Below are 24,723 nucleotides of genomic sequence, written 5' to 3' on the forward strand. Positions count from 1 at the left end.
TCCCGGCGCTGAGTGTCTACACAACACTTGTAGGAGTTTAACACTTATTTTCTTTCCAGATAATGAAATGCACTAATTTCTGGCAAAAGATATATATTGAAATCACAATGTCTGTTTGGATTCTACTTAGGGCCGGTATTACCCGTCATCCTCTCTCTCTGCTCTCTTCTTCCTGCTCTGACAACACATCATACTAATGGCCTGGGTTGTCAGATTATGATTTAAGCTTAATACAAAATTATAACCTTTCAAAGTAAAATAATTGAGCCTCACATAGAGGATGGGAATGACGGATGGGTCATCTCGACGAGTGATGTTGGGGATGTACTCAGCCTTTGGCACCTTGGAAGATATCAACTGAGGAGAGAAACCATGATGAGTTAAAATCACTCTGACTATAACGTTGACCACTTTGTATAGTATAGTTGGTGGTGGTGGTGTGGACTTGAGTACAACTCATTATAAATCTTTAGATGCATGTTTGGCTACTATGCTTGTTGTCGTTGACTAAAGAAATCATTAGATTAACAACAATTGACAATAGACATGGCTATCAAACAATATTAGTCTCACAACAACAAAAATACATACAAAGGCATTGATTCTTTCTTTTGAACTCGCTCAACAAAAAATATAATTTAATCTAATTTGCATAAATGTTATGTCAATATTTAGATTTCTTACTAATTAATATGTCGATGACAGTGAAGCTTGTAGCCTATTATGATATATCTTTGCTTAATATCTGAACTAAATAGAGGTCAATAAAGCCAAGAATGTCATCATTCCATCATTGCATAAAACTCTGGATGAGTGTGCGTGCGTGTGCCAATTAAAGAAATAGAAAAAAATATGCAAAATATTTACATACTGTATATGCTTGTAGATCAGGCATTATTTGCTACTTTTGTGTGACAATGTATAGTATGATCAAGTAGGGCATTCATTTATGGGAGGGGAAAAACACACAAAAAGTAAAAAAACAAAAAAACAAAACAAAAGCACACACCATGATCTTTGGGGGTATAAAGTCCTCTCCTTCACAGGCCACCCTCTCTGTCTCTCTCTCCTCCTCCCAGTCTGGGTCCTCCTCACACCCACCCTCATCCAATGTCCCTGTGGAGCTCTGCAGGTCCCCACCTGTGATGCGCACACGCGCACACACACAATTAAGGACATGCACATACTGTACGCACAAATGCATGGACACATAATGCTCAAATGTACACATGCCGTACACACACAGGCACGAATGATTAAGCACACACACACATGCGCGCAGAGACACAAACGTTTAACACCATATAAAAACACATGATAAAGGTTGCATGCATGTAGACAGAGTAACACATGCATGCACGGACACCAACAAAGGGGAGATGAAAGGAGAGTACAAAAACACACACACACACACACACACACACACACACACAAACCCTCCATGAAGTTCAGCCACAACACAAAGCACAAGGCTGCTAACGGACAGAATTTTGATGAGGTAGAGTTGAAGAAAAGGAGGCAGAGGGCTGAAATGAGATGAGTAGATACAAACATGGTGCAGTATAGGAAACACACATGGTCATAAGTGTGTGTGTGTGTGTGTGTGTGTGTGTGTGTGTGTGTGTGTGTGTGTGTGTGTGTGTGTGTGTGTGTGTGTGTGTGTCATGCACGTTGGTAGACCCACTGTCTCTGGAGTCATGTAGTGAGTCAGGCTTGACAGGGGTGGGGTCACTCAATGAGCGGCTGAAACTCTTTGCTCGACGCTCAGCAAAGGCTAATGAAGTCAGAGGAGAGAAATGGTCACACAAACGCCCACCAGTGCCCCCACCCACACCACTGCAGACACTGTTATTGTGCCACTAGCTATCACTACAAACAAACACGCATCACTCAAATGTCAAGTGTCATTTTAATGTTGGGGTTTGTTAAGATTAATTTTGACTTTATATAACAATTACGCATAAAGAAATTCTCACGGAAATATCCAAGGCCGCACTCACACAGAGGCCTCGTACACACATATCAAACGAACATGCTCTGTTCCGTCTGTGTTTCATGGCCGCCTCAATGCTTTTCTAATGGAAGTCACATGGTTTGACCAAACACTGTTTGATGGGGCAATCAAACACAAACAAAGTGTTTGGTCAAACCATGTGACTTCCATTGGAAAAGTATTGAGACGGCCATGAAACACAGACGGAGAGCATGTTTGTTTGATATGAGTGTGTCTCGTGTCTGACCCGTGTCTGAAACAGCTTCAATTCATTTTCAATGGAAGTCACATGGTTTGAAGAGACAGCCTTGTCTGATGGCTGTGTTCTGTCCTCCCCCACCCCCATCAGACAAGGCTGTCTCTTCAAAACGTGTGACTTCCATTGAAAATGAATTGAACCCTTTTCAGACACGGACAAGACATGAGGCAGACACGAGACATGTTTTATATACGCGAGTACAGCTTGAAAAAGACTGCGATGCGTCATATCATTGGTGCAGTTTGAATTGTCTAACTTGCTTCCTTCCCATTTATGCACGTATTCTCTCTGAACATTTTGGATGGAAGCTGTGTTTTTTTTAACTGAATTAGAGCTTCTTGTACTTGGCTCCTAGCCTGACACTCTGAATTTTCATTTTGTTTCACTTCATTATTCAGACTGATAGCCCTTCCCACGTCATACCGTTTTTGGCATGGGTGTTGCCAAAGCGGGAGTCTTCGGTGATTTGTTCAATCAAAATAGTAGTAAAGCAGATGATGTCGTTGTCAATGTGGCTAACCCGGTTGCTAACCAAACAAACACGGTGAACGAGTGCTACTAGCAAGTAAACAATCACAGTAAAATATGTTGGATGATTGTCGTTTCTGGAAAGAGACAATTTATCATAGGGCGATTTAATAGTCTGATCAATACTGTCGCAAGTTACCACAGCCATGTGGGTTTTTGTTTGACGTCATCGAGTTGAAACGTTGCTGATTGGCCGAGCCGCAGTATTAGAATACACCGCCATAGACAGAGTCGCAAGAACAATCTTTTAATGGCTGTGGCTAGCGATCCAGGGCCTGGAGCCAGGCTACTTGGCTCCCTCTTTGATTCAGGGCCTGGAGCCAGGCTACTTGGCTCCCTCTTTGCAAGTGAGAGCATAAAACCATCTCTTAAGAGCACAGAGCTGTGCCAGTGCTTTGTTTAGACTTAACATTATCATTTATCACAGTGGACAGTTGTGATACTTCCTGCACTAATGGAGCTTATGCCTAGAATGCAAACTAGCATACATGCATACTCAACAGGAAGCTGCACAAAACATACTATTAATAACGTAGTATGTAATGCAGTATGTAATGAAGACAAACACAAGCGCGCACGCACGCTTTAACAAAAGCAATGTTTGTATTGTAATCAGACAAGACTCAAGATAGATGTCTGCATCATGTTTGTAGGCCATGATTGCATTTTGGAATGATGCTTCCCAATAACACTTCAAACGATCATTGCATATGCAGTAGATTGCGTGGAAACACTTGCTATGCATGCTAGACATGCCATGTTTACAATGCATCAAAAGCATACTTATAATGCGCACGCGCACACACACACACACACACACACACACACACACACACACACACACACACACACACACACACACACACACACACACACACACACACACACACACACACACACACACACACACACACACACACACACTCTGTCTTACTCTGAGCCTTCATCCTGCGGCTGCCGACCATCCTGAGTTGTTTCCGGAAGTTTCTGCAGAAGACAGAAAAGGAAAGGGAAGACAGAAAGGTAAGAAAGATGGAAATGAATTGTGGAAGAGATGTAGAAAGAGAACCGAAACAGCAAGGAGAAAAAGGTGCCAAGAGAGACAACAGAGAAAGAGAGACAGAGATCAAGTACACCCAACATATAGAAACAGTGTAATATACTAGTCGAATGCTTGACCATGAATTAAAGGATAATTCCGGACCAACCATTTCTTACCTTAATCAGATGTTATATCCAAGTAGTATACAGTAGGTGAACAATGAAAATTTTCATAACTCCATCCCGAGACCAACGCAGCTCCGACCGTGTGTAGTGGGTCATACGCTAAATCGGTAATTTTGATCACTCAAACATTCTGTCTTTCATCATGACGAGATATCCTCCACACACAGTGTTATGTCATTTTTCACCTGTACCTCTCAGTCTTGGATATAACAACATCAGATGAAGGTAAGTAATGGTTAGTCCGGAATTCTGCTCCCCTGTGCCTCCCCAAGTGCCACCCCAGTGTCTGCCCATGCAGTGCCCCCCAGTGTCCCCCTGAGTGCCTCCCCAGTGCCTCCCCAGTGTCCCCTCAGTGCCTCCCCAGTGTCTTCCCAGTGCCTCCCCCGTGCCTGCAGTGCCTCCCCAGTGTCCCCTCAGTGCCTCCCCAGTGTCCCCTCAGTGCCTCCCCAGTGTCTTCCCAGTGCCTCCCCAGTGTCCCCTCAGTGCCTCCCCAGTGCCTCCCCACAGTGTCTCCCTGAGTGCCTCCCCAGTTTGCCCCTGAGTGCCTCCCCAGTGTCTCCCCAGTGCCTCCCCAGTTTTCCCCTGAGTGCCTCCCCAGTGTCTCCCCAGTGTCTCTCCAGTGCCTCCCTAGTGTCTCCTCAGTGTCTCCCCAGTGCCTCCCCAGTGTCTCCCCAGTGCCTCCCCAGTTTTCCCCTGAGTGCCTCCCCAGTGTCTCTCCAGTGCCTCCCCAGTGTCTCCCCAGTGCCTCTCCAGTGTCTCCCCAGTGCCTCCCCAGTGTCTCCCCAGTGCCTCCTCAGTGCCTCCCCAGTGTCTTCCCAGTGCCTCCCCAGTGCCTGCCCAGTGTCCCCTAGTGTCCCCCCAGTGTCTCCAATAGCATTACAAGAGCAATAATACAAATTAATCTTACTTTATTAATCTTATTAATTAATGAATCAAATTAATGAATTAATTAATCAAATTTTTCATATGCATAGGCGCTTGTTCAGAACCACCGATTCGTCCGAAATGCCCATATATGGACATTTTCCCATAAAACTCTGTGCATTGACGAGGACCAGAGGGGCGGGTACAATGGGTACTCTGACAACGGGTACAATGGGTATTGTATAACTGGATGACACATTAAATTAAAATTAGGCAAATAAACCTGAAAGTAAGAAAATAAAATAAATAAATAAACTTGTACCGACGAAACACCTTTTTGCCAGTTCAAATGAAACATTGACTTGTCAGCGACGGCCATGTGAGTTATTGGGTGTCAGCTCTGTTAGTTGTGAAAGCATAGCTTGAAATAGACGGATGAGTCAGAGGGACTGATGGTTGGGGGGGGGGGCTTCAATCAGCCTGTCAGTTGTTTAACTGGCTGTGTTTGGTGCTGGCTGACAACAGCTGTTAAAATCACCAATCATGTCAGGACGACTCACAATCACGCCTGCATGGTGTGTGTGTGTGTGTGTGTGTGTGTGTGTGTGTGTGTGTGTGTGTGTGTGTGTGTGTGTGTGTGTGTGTGTGTGTGTGTGTGTGTCTTGCTACATAGATGTTTATGCAAGAGTTAGTATGTGTTGTCTGTGCACTCTCTTCCAAACTTCTCAAACCAGTCCTGACCATTTATTTAAATAATAATAATTAAAAATAATCCACAAATAAAACCCTGGGGGCATGTTGGGTTTGGCAAGCGCTTAACCATAGGCTGCTACAGTATTTACCAACAATGCAATGTCTATATTAGGTCCTGATCAGTGAAGTCACACAAAAAAATGCAGTGTTAATTTTAATTATTAACCCTAGAACACTAAACACGGGTGATTTTCACCCGGACGATTATATTTTTGCGAACAGAAGAAAATAAAAATTAATGATTGAATTAAAATATACCACAACGGTGGATCTTGCAGGGTCTAAACAACTCTTGTCCAGAGCTCCATTTTGATTCAGACACCATCAAGAAATAAGCAGCACAGAACATCAAACACATGCTCACAGTCCTGTTTTCCTTGGGAGAGAGAGAGTGATGTCTGCTGCCAGATATCGATTGGTTTGTTCATTTTGCACTGCAATGAAGTAAGCTACAGCACCGTATTGATAGACAGACCAACTTAACTTCACACTCCACTGCTTATTCAAGCTGCCCCTGAGAGAAACTCTAGAAACCAACACTCCAGAGAATTCTGGGTATAGCTACACCTCTGTTTCCCAATAAAAAGAAGAAAGAAAAAAGTAGATCTGCTTGCTATATATATTAAGAGCAGCTACTCAAGACTGCAGAAAGATGTAAATGTGATTGTGCAAAAAAGAAAAGAAAACGCTAATCAACATGAAGTTCAGAGACATAATTAAAAAGACAGTTTCCTGAGTAGATTCAGCGTGTATTGATTGCCAAGGTCGACCATGACATCTACATGCAGGGAGTCTACGTGTGCACTCGCCTGCTTGCGCACGCGTGCGTGTGTGTGTGTTTAAAATAAATTGGTGCTCTTTCATCCAGCTTTGATGTGTGTGTCACCCATGTCACAATGAATGACCCGCCTACAATACACAAACACACACACATGCAAAGAGAGTATACACACGCAAACACACTGAATGGCTACTGACATTAGGAGGTGGAAAATGTGTTGGGTGTGTTTGCATCCGTTTGGTCCTCTGTCAAATGACGATTTTGTGATTTGTGATTCTTGAGTATGGTGTTTGAATTAAAGACATGGGTCCTCATTCACAATGGAGAAATACGCCACAGTGTAAATGAGATGCGTAATGATATTGGATTTATCCGTCCGATCAAGCTACGATTAGCTCCCGTGTTATTCAGCGAAGGTGGTGTAATCACTTAATTTGTGTGGATCACCCGGTGTACCCTTTCCGCATCTTTCCCAAGCGATTCGCCTGGTGTCGCCTGGTTTGATGGAACATCCACGCCCATTCCACACCAAGGAACAGGAAATATCTAAATACGTCATCATAGCCTGTACAGATCAAGTTATACAACAGTGAACCGCGATCTGTCTGTGCAGTGCACGGACAGATCTTAAAGCAAACAGCGCGAGTTTATATGTGTATATAATTATAAACGAAACTTGCCAACTTGGCACGCATTGCTTCACTCCTTGTTAAATGTCAGAACGTTAATAAGTTAACTGATAGTGTTAACTGTTAGTTACTTTCACATAATGAGAAGTTAATTTGTACAGTTCACCACACGACCAAATGCTATATTAAAACTCAGCAATGATACTTACTGATGAATTGCAATGCACTGCAGGGTTATAGAATCTGATCATTTTCCTTTGGCCTATTGGATTTATTGATTACTGGGGTCGGATTTGGAAAAGCAAATATATGGACACAGGACTGTTGTGTATTGGCGCCCAGACATATAGGCATTATACAGTAGGCATATAGATATATAGATAAATAGAGGTGGGGACACAATCTGGGGTAGATATGTGAAGAGACCCAGTACTCTGACTGCCTCCAACTAAAACAGCTGGAGGGCATGCAGAGGGATCATTTCACAAACCAAGCCACCCTTCCCCCTCAGAGGTAGAACAGAAGTTAGTAGCCTACTATGTTAAGGTGGTTTCATCATGTCATAAAGACACATAATAATACACCTGTGTTTACAACCACTACACACTGATACAGGTGAGGTCATGTATTCCACAGTGAGATATATGGAGTTGTGGGTTAGATGTAGTCTTATAGTCCATGTTAAAGGGTGAGTTAAGATATTGTATGAGCATGGAGTGATACTAAGGGGAGAGCTAAGGAATGCTCTGTCCAGTGTCCAGGCCTGGGTCATACAGGTCAGAGAGCCGGAGGAGACTATACAAAAGCTGAGTTTGGGCGAGGTCCCATATATCATAGCTTTATGTCCGGACTGGGGTTCAACACCAGGGCATGAGAGTCGTTAGGAAATAAGAAGCACACACACCTCTGTCACACAGTAACACCAATGAAAGTCTACTCACATGCACGTACATGCACTAACTGGAACTGGACAATTGAATGTATATATGAGCGGAGCATCGTGGTGAGAACTCACTGGCAAGGATGCATTCCGCCTTGTATGTCACCTGATTTCGGCTAATCTGAATAAACTATGATATTGGAAGCTAATGGATGTGCCTGGATTCTCGATCTGTTCTACTGAAACCTGCAAGGTATATTCTCCACCATTATGGCATTATCCATATTTAATTTACTACAGGACATATTTAATCCACCGGACCATGTGGTTTTGGCTCTTTTTTTGTTTCTTGTGGGATTAATCAGTTTTTTGACTATATTTCATCTGATCCAATATCAAGCCTGATCAATAAGAGTTGGCTATTCTGTGTGGGCCACTGGGGCGTCCGCATGTGATCAATATACTGTACATCAGGGGTCCTCAACTAGAAATGCTGAAGGTCCACTAATCATTTTTGAAAAAGACTAAGGTCCGGTCCCATGAGCGCGGTGTGGGCCACACAGCGGCCAGCGGAGAGCGGGGCTCTATGCCTGTTTAGTACAGTCACACCAAGGCAAGCTTATACAAATCGGATCCCCTCCCAACCAACCAATACTGGGGTGCAGAGTATGGAAATAAAATGTTTCACAAATATTCCCCTCCAAAAATTCACAGCAAATGAGAGGTATTGTGTTGAGGCACAAAGAAAAAAAATCACACCTGTGTGAACTGAGTGTCAAGTTTTTTGTCAAGTTTCCAAAAAAACTTGCCCAGGGTCCACAGAGAGGTGGTCCGCGGTCCGGTCAGGACCCCTGCTGTACATTATTATAAATTAATACCACGACGCAAATGGAGGCAGATATAGGTGCTTGCAGCAAAGTCTTTAGGCCTACGAAACTTTCGTAAAGTCTCTGTCAACATGCTGATCAGCGAGTTACAGTACAGTGATGATCGTCATGAAATGCCTTTCTTATGTCTGTCTGTCCGTCATGTTTGTGAACAAGCGCGAGTGGAGGTGAGCCGTCTTAAAACTATGATATGACTGGCCGACTTTCCAAACACACTGATGCCATTCAGTAGGCTAATGTGGTCTTCTATTTTTGAGTGGTGCAACCACTCCAAGGAACAGCAATGTCCGTGTTGGTTCACCTATGTGTTGGTTAATGAGCACCAGTATATGACTATGAGTACCAGTAGGGGCGCTGTTGTGCCAGAAACAGAGAGAGGGATAGTGCTGCACTGTTGCCTGCTAATGAGAGAGAGAGAGAGAGCGGTGGGGGGGTGGGGGAGTTGCACCACTCAGTTCACACAGGTGTGATTTTTTTATATACTGTAGCCGACGGCCGCAGTAACCCTCGATTTTGCTTGCAGGGGGAGATAGGAGAGCCGATCTACAAGCCGATCTACAAGCTCACAACGCATGTGCTGACCAATGTTGGGGACACATGCCTACATATTTTATCTGAGGTTTGGGAACTACCGTATTTATTGATTCAGCATGAAGACTAAAGCCTTCTAAATAAATATACGCAAGTTGTATGCCCTATACACCACCCTGGAGTCTATAATGTGCAGAGTTTCCGACCAACCAACGTCAACATCAAGTTCACGGAGATGGCCATGAATTCCCACGTAATGTGGGAATCCTCGTAAATACCTGTCCATACACTGCTCACGTTATGAGCGAAAATGCCGTTGTGAATGAGGTCCATGGAGAGTTGCCTATATATCAGCATGTACAGTATATAGGGATTATCAACGGGAACGTTTGGCACAGCACAGGACAGAACGGGACAGAACGGAACGGAACAGAACCGGGACAGGACAGCCAGGAAACTGTACCTCTCCATCACGGTGGCTGATTCCTGCTCTTTTTTCCTCCTCTTTCTGTCAGCATTCCCTCGGAAAGCCCTGCTAGGACGTGTCAAAGTATTAACTGGGTCAGGGGTACAGCTTCACATGAGCCTTGAATGACAATTTGAGCTGAGCCCAAAGAATTCCCACCTAAACTGAACCAGAGGGATATTAGTAGCTTTTTGGGGGGATGAATAGCGGGGGGAAAAAACACGCAATGTGATGTGTTTAGCCTGCAGATCTGCTATTGCTTTATTTTTATTTTTGTAGTGATGAAGGTAGTGATTAGACTCAGCAGCACAGGGATGTGATAGAGGCATGCGCACGCACGCACGCACACGTGCAGTATGTCAAGACATGAGTTTCGATGTCAAATTAATAATATGTGCATGCATGCACGAAGAGTGTGTCTGGCTACATAGCTGTTTATGCAAGTGTTGATAGTGTTGTCAGTGCAGTTCTAAAACCATTCATGACCTTTTATAAAACCCTCCACAAATAATATGCCTTGCTTATTCAAACGCTTTTAATTTGGGAGGGGCTCGGGGTGTTCAGTAGCATAGTCACCTTATTATTTATCTCTGTACCTATTACATGCAATAGGTACAGCAACAAAATAAGTCAGATCTTATGTTGTACTTACTTTAAATCCGTCATATTACCCAAGGAATATGATCTGTCATCATGACTATTACTGTGTCTACCTGATCCTGGGATATCCTTCAGTGAAAATCTCAATAAAAAGATGTATAAAAAAACAAACCCTGGGGGCTTGTTATTGGCTCCGCCAGTTAATGCTGTTACCACATGCACACGCATACTGTAGAACAAATGTCTCTCTCAAGAGTTTGATTTAGTTAAAAATACCTTAGCAGCTGGTTCTCAGCTACAGTCCTGGGGACTCAGATGTTACTGGTACTTGACCATATTCACTAACTCTACATTTAGTCGCCGATCAGTGAGTCATGCAGAACAATATGCAGTGTTGATTTATCTCAAGAAATGGATCCAAATGGTCCCTTGTGGATTCAGTTTACCATGCAGAAGGACAACCAGCAGTACTCTTGACTCCAAGACAAGATTTGTATGCTTCATTCTCAAAGTCAATCTCCACTTTTCCTAACAACTCTTCTCCATGGAGCTAGTAGGCCTAGAACACATACAAAACAAACACAACCAACTGTCCATCCATATAGCAGGACACATACAAAACAAACACATGGACACAACCAACTGTCCATCCATATTCACCAACAACACCGCAGGTCTATATTATTATGTGATCAGTGAGTCACACAGTAGAATATGCAGTGATCAATGTGTTAATTTAAATCAGTGTAGAAATTGACCAAAGTGGTGCAGTGTGTCAGGACATGAGTGCTGATGTGTTTCTGCTCCAGGATCACCAAGGTAACAAAGGCTACTGTACATGGTGAGTAAACAAGCAGTTTTGTTTGGGTGGGTGCGTGGGTAGGCACAGTACAGCAGGACCATGTGGCAATTATGCTTTAATTGTTATGGAGCAAATGATGTCCCAAAGTGTTGGCCAGCATTGTACAGTATTCTGTCAGCACCAGCTGTCTGCATGACCTGTGTGCGTGTGTGTGCAGTCTGTTGAGAGTCTCCTGTAAATGTTTCATGACAGAAACAAAGTGGTCATACTGTAGGCTTTTCATGTTAATGACAAGACAGACAGAACGACAGGCAGGGAGCTGATGATCTCCAAGCCTGTCTATAGGATTGTGATTCCACAGTCCATATGACACTGACACTGCAGTCAGGTGAACATCATGCCACAATGTGTCCAAAACCAGCGTCAAAATGTCAACTTAGAAACACTGAAAAGCAGAATGCAGCCTCATTTTCATGACTGACGTGCAGTACGTAGTTCAGACAAGTCATTGGTCCGATAAATGACAACCCACCTCATCTCCTAACCTAACCATAAACGCAAGCACGGGAACAGACGCTAGTCCGACATGCGGATGAATGTCGGACTAATGCCCTGTCTGAAAAGCGTCCACCTCCCCTAGGAATTTTGAGATTTGAATTTTGTAACTCGTAACTCACTTAAGTAACTGACAGGTATTATACATTGACGATGGATTCCTAAGTATCCACATAGGACCTTGAAGTACTGTACAGACATGGACCTCATGACTAATCTTTAACAGGATTATCTGAATTCCTATGAACACAAAACCAGTGCCATTTCTATGAATAAATAGCTTCATGCAATAAACTCTATTCATTATCATTGCATTTTGTCTCTCTTATGATTGAAAAATAGACTGACATAACTGTGTTTCTATGGAGCAACCCATTGTGATTAGATTATATAAGTTTGTAATCATGGTGGCAGGCTTTGTACCCTATTGCGTAACCCATTGCCATAACCTTGTTGCACAAGCTTCAAGCTAATAAATAGCCTTTTGAATATAGAAAAATGAAATAGCACTTGAGCATTATGTGCATTTTTGTTCATATTTAAATGCAGAGACCTGAGACTGCCTGCATTCAAGTAAGTAGCCTTGCCGAGCCATGAGGCCCATAGGGCAGGAGCCTATCTCCTGTTTCTGTAGTGTGAGGCAGCTTGATGTACAAGTACACCCCCTGGACATGTCGCAGGGATTTACCCCCAATCCAACCCTTGATGCTGAGTGTCAAGCAGGGAGGCACTGGGTCCCATTTTTAGAGTCTTTGGTATGACCCGGCCGGGGATTGAACCCCGACCTCCCAGTCTCAGGGTGTACACTCTAACCACAAGGCCACTGAGCTGGTTGCATTCAAGCAGTAACACAGTGAAATGCAATTAGTTCACAATTTACTTCACTATTTTCAATAATCATCACTCCATCAAATCTAACTTCAAACACCCAGACATCCGTAGTCCTGGTGGTTAGGACCATGGAAGACAACACAGCTCAAAGGAACATGTTTTGAATTGAGTTCACCACAGTGATTAACAGAGAGTCAAAGAGAGCAGGTATGGGGACTGTAAATACCTCCTTCTTACTGGTTGCTTAATCTTGCGTTGCATGTAGTTATAGAATCGTAAAAAGTGAAAAGATCTGTCAATCGGGTCAGGTAATTTCACTGGTTTTCAGCGGAATTCAGGTCATTGAACGTCATTGTAAATGGTCTGGTCACTAAATTGTGCCAAGGAAACTGGAACTACCTTTGATAATAAAGTGGCATTATCTGACCACTTCTCATCTGTGCTAACAAAACTTATATTTTAAAATGGAAAGCATGATTAAATTCCTTGAGAAGAACATATATACAGTGACCAGATGGAATAGGGGTGGGGAGAAGATCATTTTGTTACTTACGATATTCTGCGGTTGTCACAGTCGAAAAGAAGCCAGTGAAAGGGGAGAAAAGAGAGAAAACAAAAAACAAAAAAAATTGCTTTACAGGATATACTGTACAACAGTATATAGGTGCAGTGTACACACACACACACACACACACACACACACACACACACACACACACACACACACACACACACACACACACACACACACACACACACACACACACACACACACACACACACACACACACACACACACACACACACACACACACACACACAGGTATGGTATGGTATACAAGACAGTCTGTTATTTGTCAGTAATAAACATGAACGCCAGCACCTCCACTTATCCTGGAAGCAAATCCCATGTTCTATATCCAGTGAAGCACATCGACTGTGTGCCATAGTCGGTGCAACACAAGGAGAGAGGAGAAATGACCCTGGGGTGCCTATTCCTATTCCTACTCTTCATCGTCAAATAATATCTGTGCACAAGGACACTTTTTGGCACAATATGAGACCAAATGCTGGCAATATTAAAACTCAAGATAATTTACACAGAAATTAAGAGCCTTCGCATGCGATTACTGGCAGTCTATAATGACTTGACTGGATCAGAGCCAAATCGACTCAAATAAATGAGAGAGCAAAGACAAGATGAGGACAGAGGACAGGGAGATAAGATAACATATAAAGGTTGATGGGTAGTATGCCAACGTTCTGTCAGCCCTACTTTAGATAAGATAACATATAAAGGTTGATGGGTAGTATGCCAACGTTCTGTCAGCCCTACTTTAGATAAGATAACATATAAAAGTTGATGGGTAGTATGCCAACGTTCTGTCAGCCCTACTCTCCCTACGCCGTATGTTCCCTCAAAACTAACAGTAACCATCAGCCTAAACTGTTGGAACATTTGGCTGAGGGAACATAGGTATGACCCAGGGTAAAATGTTGTTTAGAATACAATACTGATGAAAGCAGTAATAGAAAGTACTGTAGGCTAGTACTGCAGGCTAAGTTATCAATGAAATACAAAAAAGGTGTACAATGTGTGAAATATAACATTTGAAATTATCTCCAGAATGAATACACTTGCAATACTTGAAGGATTGAGCGTCAGGATGGAGAGATGGAGAGACAGAGGGCATGACGCTGATAGTTATGAGAGGGAGTGTCAGGATGGAGAGATGGAGAGACAGAGGGAATGACGCTGATAGTTATGAGAGGGAGCGTGGGAGAGAGGGCTCAAACAGCTCACCATGGGACACCTTTGTGCATCTAAGGGGCATAATTACCAACTCAACTGACAGGTGATAATTAACCACTCAGGATGTTGCTTACATATGTGCATGTGTGTGTGTGTGTGTGTGTGTGTGTGTGTGTGTGTGTGTGTGTGTGTGTGTGTGTGTGTGTGTGTGTGTGTGTGTGTGTGTGTTTACCTCCATTGTGCCACTGTGTGTATCAGACTACTCAATATCACACCTCCACATTACAGTATGAGCCATATAACTTCATTCACCATAAGATCTTTGTGTATTAACAGTGTTTCTCAAATGGTTTTATTTGGGACACTTTACTTTAGCCATTCACTCATATATCCAGGCAACAGCTCTGATAGCTGAGTGGTTAAGGCACATAGCATACTGTACAGGCCCTGATGATGTCTGACAGACTAATGTACCATTTGCAGAGCCTCTCTCACCTTGTTTCCTGTCTAAGGACCACTGTAATATATCAATGAAGGCAGAAAAGCACCCCCCCCCAAAAATAAATAAATATATATATTCCCTTTATTGTTCTTAATCCTCAATCTGGTAATAATGTTGAAGGGACTTGAATGTGTTTGAATAGATTTTTAAACAGTGCTGTATACTTACGCCTGCATTGTGGTAGTGGCTGTCTGGAAGCTGAACATATTCTCTTTGGGGAACCAGCTAGCGTTGTCCTCTGAGAGAAAAACCAAAACACTGAATGAATAAGAGACAGAATGTACGAAAGAAACATAATGCTGTGAGTTCAAAAGTGATGCGGAAGTAATGTGGATGCCCACACACACACACACACACACACACACACACACACACACACACACACACACACACACACACACACACACACACACACACACCTTTGTATACCACTTTGTAGTCCAGGTAGAGTATGTATCCTTACCCCTGTCATCTGTGGACGTTTTGTCCTCGCTGTACATCCTCTCCAGCTTCTTGCGTGGCTTCTCTCCGCCCCGTGGTGAGGTATCCAGGTCAAGGGAGCGCTGGCTCTGGCACGGAGCGCGGATGCAGGCCACACAGTCCAGAGTGCAGTCATCCCGCGAACCCCCCTTCCTCACCCCCCAGTCTTGGATGTTATGAGCACTGCCTGAGCTCTGCAGGGGCTGAGACTGCGCCGGGCCATCGGGGTGCTGCTGCTGGTGAGACGCATGGTGGTGGCCAGCAGGGCGGCGGTGGCTGCTGCCGTGGTGGTGGCTGCTGCGAACATTGGCGGCGGGTGGAGGTTGGCCGGCGCAGGAGTCCTGCTGATGTCGGCCAGCGGACGAAGAGGAGGAGGTGGAGGTGGGGGTCTGCTGTGGCTGCGGCTCCCTGGAGCCCCGGAGCACCTTAAGCTCCAGGCTCTCCTCACTGCCGCGGCCCCCCAGGATCATCCCTCCCTCCCGGGTGATGGTATACACTCGGGCTGGCTTCGTGGCACCGCTCACCTCCGGCCCTCCGAGCACTGCAGGCTGCTCCTCTGAGGAGAGGCTCCGCTCCACCGAGAGCCTGCGTTTAGACGGGCCTGACAGGGCTGAGGTTTGCAGTGTGTTGGGCTGGGGAGGGTCCTGCGAATAAGGCTGCATGATACTATTACTCACAAATGAGGAATTAAGATGAATAACATTATATTATGAAACATTTTCCCTTGACAGACTCTCTAGATTGATGTACTGAATGAATAGTGCATCAGCATTGAGATGTCGTTATATACTCCTATGTTTTTGCTACCTACCTGCGCGTGAGGCTGGGACTGGTTGTGTTTCGCTATGGGACGAACACAGTGGCCTGGTTGTGGTAGATTGTTGTTGTTGTTACTAACACGACTTACGTCTGGGGACTCAGAGTCCTGTCCAATGAAAGTGTCAGACAACAGATGATCTGAGGAGAGAGAGAGACACAGAGAGAGAGAGAGAGAGAGAGAGAGAGAGAGAGAGATTATCGGTGAGAAAAAATCACCCGTGTGAAGTGAGGGGCGCTAAAATATTAAAGTCTAACTCATGTTGATTAGGTGATGTAATGGTGATGTAAAACAAACGGTGCAAACACAAACATAAAATGCCATTAACAATAAAGAGACAATATTCAGACAATTTTCCCTTCATTGTCAATGGCATTTTTAAAACAAACATTGAACTAAAAACAAACATTAAACCTGTATATAGGAGGGGCTAGCTAGCGCCCCTCAAAAATAAATAGCAGGGGTGGCGGGCAGAAGCAATGAGGGGGGGGAGAAAGACAGAGAGCGGGTGCAGAGGAAATTACATGAGAGAAAACATCTGAGGGATAGAAGGGAGGGAGCAATACTAGGAGGCAAAGGAGAGAAATACACAGACAGCACATATAGATAGAGAAATACACAGCACATATAGATAGAGAAATACACAGCACATATAGATAGAGAGAAATACACAGCACATATAGATAGAGAGAAATACACAGCACATATAGATAGAGAAATACACAGCACATATAGATAGAGAGGGAGTCAATACACAGCACATACGTATAGATAGAGAGGGAGTCAATACACAGCACATACGTATAGATAGAGAGGGAGTCAATACACAGCACATACGTATAGATAGAGAGGGAGTCAATACACAGCACATACGTATAGATAGAGAGGGAGTCAATACACAGCACATATAGATAGAGAGGGAGTCAATACACAGCACATATAGATAGAGAGGGAGTCAATACACAGCACATATAGATAGAGAGGGAGTCAATACACAGCACATATAGATAGAGAGGTAGTCAATACACAGCACATAGAGAGGGAGTCCGAGAGACTACAGATGAAAACCACCAGGTGCACGGCTTGTGGCATATAATGCTTTGGCAGCAGTGGAGTGAACGCATGAGTGCCAACAAAGCTTTTTGGGAAGATGGACTGAGAAAAGAGATGACATATGGTGGGCGGAAAATGAGAGACGCAAAGAATACTAGTGAGAGAAAATGGATGGGTGGATGGGTGGATAGATGGATGGATGGATGGAAGTCTTCGGCCGAAAAATAAGGACCAACTGCCTACTCCTTCCCACAGTAAAAAGGGAAGGGAAAAGTTTTCAGATTTAATATATTATTTGTACGCAAGAAAGAGGTGCTGGATGGATGCTGATACTACTACCCTACACATGATTTTAGCGTAATAGTAATAGATTTGCGACAGTGACCAAATTACAGAACAGGCGGACAGGCGTTTTCCTTATGCCACTACCTGCAGAAGTGTCTGGTTGAGCAATAGACTACCGTAACTTTATCTGAGAACTGAATACAACAGGGTATACTGGTAGCTGCCTGGCTATTACATAATTGCAACATCCCTGGTTTGTTCTATTTCGTCCCTGCTGACCGCCAGAGGCGGTGCTTTAAGCATGAATATGTCCTTCGCGCATGCGTCGTCGAGTGTTGTATACAAACAAAGTCAATTTTGACCCCGTGATGACCCGAAGTAGTCTATATCTTCCGGCAGTCTACAGGGGATCAGTCTCTAATTTTTCTCGCGCGTCGTGGTGAGAAATTTGCACTGGGCTGCGAGGTATTGCTATGCAATACAATATGCAGCTACGGTGCCTGTACCTGGTCGCTGGTAGTTCTGTGACGGCGTGACTGCCTGTCGGAGTAGCGTTTGTTCGCCCTCCAGGAACTGCGACTATGGTTTTCTATCTCCTCGATGAATGGAGTTTATTTCGCGGATTCACGTGGACGCAGGAGCGTCCAATCTCTCTCGCCGGTAAGGAAGGCTAACCCCCCTCGGACAAAAGGTACGTTATCGTTGAAAGTGGTGCTATCCCCGCTAAACAGACGTCCAAATGATATGATATATTTTATCATGGCATAACCTCTTGTTAGTATAGGCTGCGTTCGCGCCGCCTCCCTGCTCTGCATACAACAAGTTTTGTTCGACTGCGAACGCTAAACAGACGTTCAAATTATATGATTATTGTATCATGGCATAGCCTCTTGTGAGTATAGGCTGCGTTCGCGCCGCCTCCCTGCTCTGCATACAAGTCTTGTTCAACTGTGAACGCTAGCGCTTATTATAAGCGACTATAAGACTTGCCGAAGGATAAGAACACTGTCATAATATTACCTTCGTTTGATAAACACGCTACTTTAAAGCTTTGTTTAGCCCCTGCTGATGGCAAGCATTGTCGCTACATACTCTCAGCAGTCGACATATAACTTATGACTTAAGTTAGTTAAGGCATTTTCTGTTGACAAGCCCCGCTGGCCAAAGCCATATACCAATATTGGCAGCATTCAAGCTTAACTGCTTTTGCGAATAGCTTGTATTCTTGTTGTTATTATTAGCCCGGTACAGGAGCAGCTACCTGCGTCCTCCCAGGGTATTGATGTTGCTACCAGTATAGTCTGTAGCTAAATAGCTATTGGTGTACATAGCCTGTCTGGTTGTTAACCCAGCTGGCCCCCAGCAGTGGGCCTAGCTGAAGCTGCTACCAGTATGTATTATTATACAGTATTATTTTATATTATTTATTTTAATGTGAAGCACTTTGAGTTACATTTTATGTATGAAAATGTGCTATATAAATAAAGTTTATTATTATTATTATGTCTGGAGCTCAAAGCTCCATTAACAGTTTTTTGCATATACAGTGGGTGCAACTTGGTTTGTCCACCTGTAGGTCCCATTAACCCAGCTGGTCCCCAGCACAGGGTATCTGGCGCTGCTGCCAGCGTAGCTAACAGCAGCTACCAGTAGTTTAAAGCTAAAGCTGTTTATGAACAGGCTATAGCTTGTCTTGTTTTTAGTAGCCCAGCTGGTCTCCAGCATAGATCTCTAACTGGCGCTGCTACCTGTAGTTGTAGCCCAAGCGCTTATTATACTATCTAAAGATAAAAAAAGCTATCTGTGTATAGCTTGCTTTACTGTTTGTTGGCCCAGCTGGTACAGGGCAGGCAGCGTATGCGCTCCGCTCCTCCAGCATACGGCCAGCTTGATGTTACTTACTACTAATGTTTGTTAGCTCAAGCATTTATTAACAGCTATCGGGGTATAGCTTGTTCTGTTCATTAGCTGCAGCTGATACAGGCAGCGTACGCGCTCCCTTCCTTCGGCAGGTGGCCCCTATTGGTGGAGCTATCGGTTGTAGCCTTTTCTCCAAAACTAGCTTGTGTCGGTTTATTTAACCAAACTTCTGGCTGGGGTAGGCAGCGTTAGTGCTCCCTCCTCCCAGCATGAATGCGTAGTAGTGCACACTTGACTAGTGTATTGGAAGTGTCTTTTGTTTCGCTCTGGACTAGCAAACATAAATTACAATAGTCTGGTTGCCCTTTTAGGGCAACCACACTAATAATGATGCACTTGGAGTTTGGATAAATGTCATAGTGCTGGGATAAGCGTTCGCATAGGAACACTACAGCTGCTACATAGCAGCGTCTAAACCTTGACTGGAGGCTACTTTATTATCATAATTTATAAGTAAGCCTCCGCCGGGGGTACAGGTAGCGTACGAGCTCCCCTCCCCCACCGCGACCATGCAGGTCGCACAGTATCTAACAGCAACGTTTGTGTGCTGTTTCTATGATGCACTTTACATCTGGTTGAATCTCAAAGTGCTACAATGAGCATTTGCATAAAACGTAAATGCATGCTGCGGCAGGTATAGCAGCATTCAGTTTTTTGATTAAGTCATTAGATGCCGATCTAAGTTAAAGCCTCTGCTGGTACAGGCAGCGTCCGCGCTCCCTTCCTACAGCATACGGCTCCACCCCTAGCAACCAGTAGCGTCCGCGCCCTGGGCTAGTTGGGACCGGTGTGCACCAGCCGGTCCAAAGGAACCAGTGCCACCACAACGGAGAGCTCCCGCTTTTTTCTACCTCGAAAGCCTCTGCTGGTACAGGCAGCGTACGCGCCTCCTCCCCCCAGCATACGGCCAACACCTAGCAACCAGCAGCGTCCGCGCCCTGGGCTAGTTGGGACTTGTGCGCACCGGCCGGTCCAGAGTAACCGGTGCCACCACAATGGAGAGCTCCCACTTTTGTACCTCTTTTGAAGCTCTCCTTCAGCCGTGAGCCGACCTTGGTCCTGCCCCGTGTGCCAGGAGGAAAAGGTCTGACCGCTGGCTACAGCAGATCCGAGAGGGCTCAGCTATCTGCGGAGTTGGCCCACATGAGGTCCATGCTCACTTCGGATGACACCTAGGCACCTCGGAGGGTGCCGAAGCGCCTCCTTCTCTGATGCCACAGCTGACTCGAGGTTGATGTGCTCTCCCCGACAGCTTAAGCTATACACTTCCATGACTATGAGGAAGATGCAGAAGGCAGTGCCTCCCAGGCATCAGAGCCAGCCTCCCACTTCTCAGCTCATGCGCATAGCCGTGGAACGCATAGTAAAGCAGGCAGTCGGCTCCTCCGAGCGCCTTCTTCAGACGCGGCCTTGCTGTCTTCGCCGTCCCCCACGCCTGTACCTGAGTCAGCTACAGGCCTGCCGGGCGGACGATCAGGGCCTTCTCCCATCTCTATACCGATGGTGAAATCCTGGCAGCCCTGCCCTGATTGGAAAAAGTGTCCTGAGACAACCCGTTGCGACTTGACACTTTAATAGATTAGAACGCACAAGGCGATAAGGGCTGGCCTGGGTTACATGCCAGCCACCAAGCCTGTCACTGCATCCCTCATTGTGTTCTCCAACGAGGCCCGGCGGCAGAACGCTAGGTGACCTCGACCCCAGTACAGGAGCACAGGCAACCTGCTCACTGGGGCCTCCTTTTCACACCTAATAGTGGCAACGTTAATACTGGCTCAGCCACCTTTGGTGTATCACTGGAGGCATTGGCGTCATGTCCTCAGAGCACGGACGGCTGATGTCCATCGTATCTCTAGCCCGTCGCCAAGCCGGGTTTCCACAGTCAAGCTTGACTGATGAGACTAGGCCAACTCTCCGTAGTCTCCCTGAGGAGCCAGGAGCACTAGGTGGTTCAGCCGGGGCGAGAAGCGCCGGAGCGAACCATCCAGGTGGGGAAGACCAGGCTGCAGCTTGTAGGCCTACGACACATCACACCTCCCAAAGGGCCGAGCTCCAACATTGATGAAATCATCTTGACTGCCCTCGGAGCTCACGTATCACCGCCGGCCCACACTAGAGGCCAGCGTGTTCCCTGGCGTCCCACGCAGGGACCTGACTGTGACTTTCCGGGCTGTGCAGCGCCTTCTGACGCCAGCCCCCCATATCCGGCGGTTCAAAATGGCCATTATCAGCAACATGACGAGAGCCCTACTATCAGACCAGGAGTGATGTGTCCTCCTGCCCAAGGGCGCAACAGAGGCTGTATATCCTCAGTCACACTAAGGGAAGTCCGATCTACATACTTCCTTGTGACGCAAGACAGACGGGTGTCGACATGTCTTGAATCTGATGGGACCCAACAGGTTTATGAAGTTCGTGCCAGTCTACTGGGCCGAACACGGCAATGTGCTGGAGCGGCAAGTGGTGTGCTCCGCTCTACAGCACTTCCTGCCGTACAGGAGAGGCGAGCACATTCTCATACGTTCGGGCAACACCTCGATCGTGTATCACGTAAGTCATCGGGCAGGGCCACGTTTGCTTGGCTGCTGTAGGTGTCTATGGACCCCCCCCCTGACTTGGGCAGCCTCCCCGCCCGATCAGCCTATAGGCAAGTTGTCTGAGTGGAGAGCGGGACTACATGGTAGGCTCTCCCTCCCATCGAAAGCTTCCATGAGGGGAGCGGTACCCCATCCAGTGGTGGTGAACACTAATCAGAGGCTACCTCGGCAGAGCGGAGGTGGACCTCCTCACCCTGGACCTCACTAACCTCCCTGGTTCTCCCTAACGGAGACACCCAGCCCACCGGGCCAGGACGCAAGGGTCCGACGGTTTCATAGAACCTGAACGCCACAAATGGCTGTCAGCCTGCTGGACTTCTTAGGCGTCCTGCCACATAGCCAGTATGAACAGAACGACCTACATCGTTCCTGACACACATGGCCCTAAGCAGACCACCGCCCACAGGGCACTATCCTTTTAAATGCGCACTGCCAGAGGCACTGCATATGCCTTGCCACTGCCTCTCTGATACAACCAGCGCCTCAGAGTTATTTAGGAGGGTCACACCATACTGCTGGTTGCCCCCCCCCAGCCAAGAAGTACTTGGTCTCCTCTGCTGAACAGACCCAGTCGGAGGACGCCATGGCGTCTCCCCGACAGAGGTCTCCCCAACTGGGAGGCGATCGGATACGGCATTCAAATGCTCAACGCCCCCAACTGTGCGTTTGGCCACTGGCGGCCCTGAACCGCTGTGTGGAACCAGCCAGGCATGCCACCCTGAATTCAAGGGTGACATCCATGACATCCATCAGGCTACTGTACGATAACCGATGGAACCTATTTCCAACTGAGGCCAGAGCAAAGACCTAGTGCGCTGCTCTGCCTACCTGTCTGGAGTTCCGCAGTCCCTCCTAGACAAGGGCCGATCTCCTACTCTAAAAGCATAAGTAGGGGCAATATCATGTTGATATGCTAGAATCAATATTGCCGTAACGAAGTGTGTCCGTGAGCGGCACGTCCTGTCTGTTAGTGACTTGCGTCCGAAGCAAAGCTCAGACGGCCTGAGTGTCTCTGTGGCCGAACAGTGTTCCTCCTGAGGGTGCTGTCACATACACACCTCAACCAGCCTATACGGCTAGCATAGTTTTACCCTCCACCAGGAGAGTGGATGGACGAGCGGGACCTATTGCGCCCAGTGTGGGCCCTGAGAGCCGCTTGTTAGACCTGCCGAATGCTTTCGGCGGTCAGAATGGCTGTTCCGTTGTGACGATGGCCCTTTCAAAGGTAGCGCTCTCTCCAGACAGCGCCCGCCCCACACTATTGTGGATGCCATCAACCACGTTTATGGGGCGAGTGATCGTACCTTACCATTTGGCGTGAGGTGCCACTCTTAACGGGAGCGTCCCCACATCATGGGCTGCCCCGAGGGAAGTACCCCTGGAATATATCTGTGCCGCTGCCTCATGGGCATCACAGCGAGTTGTCTGTTCCTCTGGGTGAGTGTTGCCACTCCCCATCCGCTGGACGTGGTCCTCTTACGAGAGTACTCCAAGCCTACTCCTTATGGTTTGTGATCAGGATCCCTCGTGACTTGGCTGGCATAAGTCATTCATGCTTAAAGCACCGCCTCTGGCGGTCAGCAGGGACGAAATAGAACGATAGTTACGTATGTAACTACGGTTCTATGAGTCCCGAATGACCGCCAGAGGCACTCTGTCACTCAGAATCCTCGTGTTCGCGCGAGAAAATTCTGTAGAGACTGATCCCCTGTAGACTGCCGGAAGATATAGACTACTTCGGGTCATCACAGGGTCAAAATTGACTTTGTTTGTATACAACACTCGACGACGCATGCGCGAAGGACATATTCATGCTTAAAGCACCGCCTCTGGCGGTCATTCGGGACTCATAGAACCGTAGTTACATACGTAACTATCGATTCATGTCCTTCTCTTCCTAAAGAAACCTGTGTTGGCTAAATATTTATAAAGCTCACAGACTGCAACAACTTTCAACCTGTGTCTTCTTTATTTTTGGTAGAGTATAGGACTAGGTGAACAGTTTGAAAACCCTATAATATTGATATTGCCTTGGTGGATGTGGACGATGGACGTCACACATGTAACATTACCATATACTGTATGCAGCATTGAGCGTCACAATTAGTTTAGCACACATAATAACATGCCCATATGAAGAGGTATGTGCCACAAACACGTTGGGTGGACGGACAGTAGGCCCCTGCCCAGTGTCCATATATGGAGCTGGCCTGTTCTGACATCATTCTGACGTCTGCATAGACTCCATATTTCGGCATGCCTGACAAAGAACTCCATATATGAGCATAAAAGGGACACAGACATAATGTCTAGGTGGGGCATGCATTTCCAACTTGCATCGTTCCAAGTAGGCCAGTGCCCAACGGGCACCGCTGTAGAGGCTCCAATGGGCACCGCTCTAGTGTGTGTGTGTGTGTGTGTGTGTGTGTGTGTGTGTGTGTGTGTGTGTGTGCTTGGCAGCCTACCTGCTGCTCCGTTGCGGTTCTCGGGCTGAGTGTGAGACAGGTAGTCTCCAAATGCTCGGGCTGCTCTGTAAAGAGAAAAAGAAAGTGCAGAGCGATTAACTCTGGGTTGATTGAGCCACCACTGGAGACAGACAGGCCCACACAGTATAAGAGTCTCTGTTCATAAATCGTCTGACTTAGGGGGTATTATGCCTCTTTGCAGACTATCATCATCACATGCTCAACAGTCAAGTAGGTCACATCATCACAATGGGCTGAGAGAGGA

General features: G+C 46.1%; 1 protein-coding gene across 1 annotated transcript in view; it reads right to left on the reverse strand.

Moving 5' to 3' along the window:
• Positions 1-24,723, reverse strand: part of nsmfb (NMDA receptor synaptonuclear signaling and neuronal migration factor b) — a 44,978-nt gene that overhangs the window by 12,656 nt on the left and 7,599 nt on the right. Inside the window, exons 2-10 of the mRNA XM_080765336.1 lie at positions 24,459-24,523; positions 16,133-16,278; positions 15,305-15,977; positions 15,010-15,079; positions 9,796-9,867; positions 3,715-3,767; positions 1,685-1,774; positions 1,010-1,140; positions 274-357 (exon numbers count right to left, since the gene is read on the reverse strand). Coding sequence (XP_080621462.1) covers positions 274-357; positions 1,010-1,140; positions 1,685-1,774; positions 3,715-3,767; positions 9,796-9,867; positions 15,010-15,079; positions 15,305-15,977; positions 16,133-16,278; positions 24,459-24,523 — 1,384 coding nt within the window. The remainder of the gene's footprint in view (positions 1-273; positions 358-1,009; positions 1,141-1,684; positions 1,775-3,714; positions 3,768-9,795; positions 9,868-15,009; positions 15,080-15,304; positions 15,978-16,132; positions 16,279-24,458; positions 24,524-24,723) is intronic.

Source organism: Protomyctophum bolini (assembly GCF_963924005.1).
Source record: "Protomyctophum bolini genome assembly, chromosome: 6".
NCBI lineage: Eukaryota > Metazoa > Chordata > Actinopteri > Myctophiformes > Myctophidae > Protomyctophum > Protomyctophum bolini.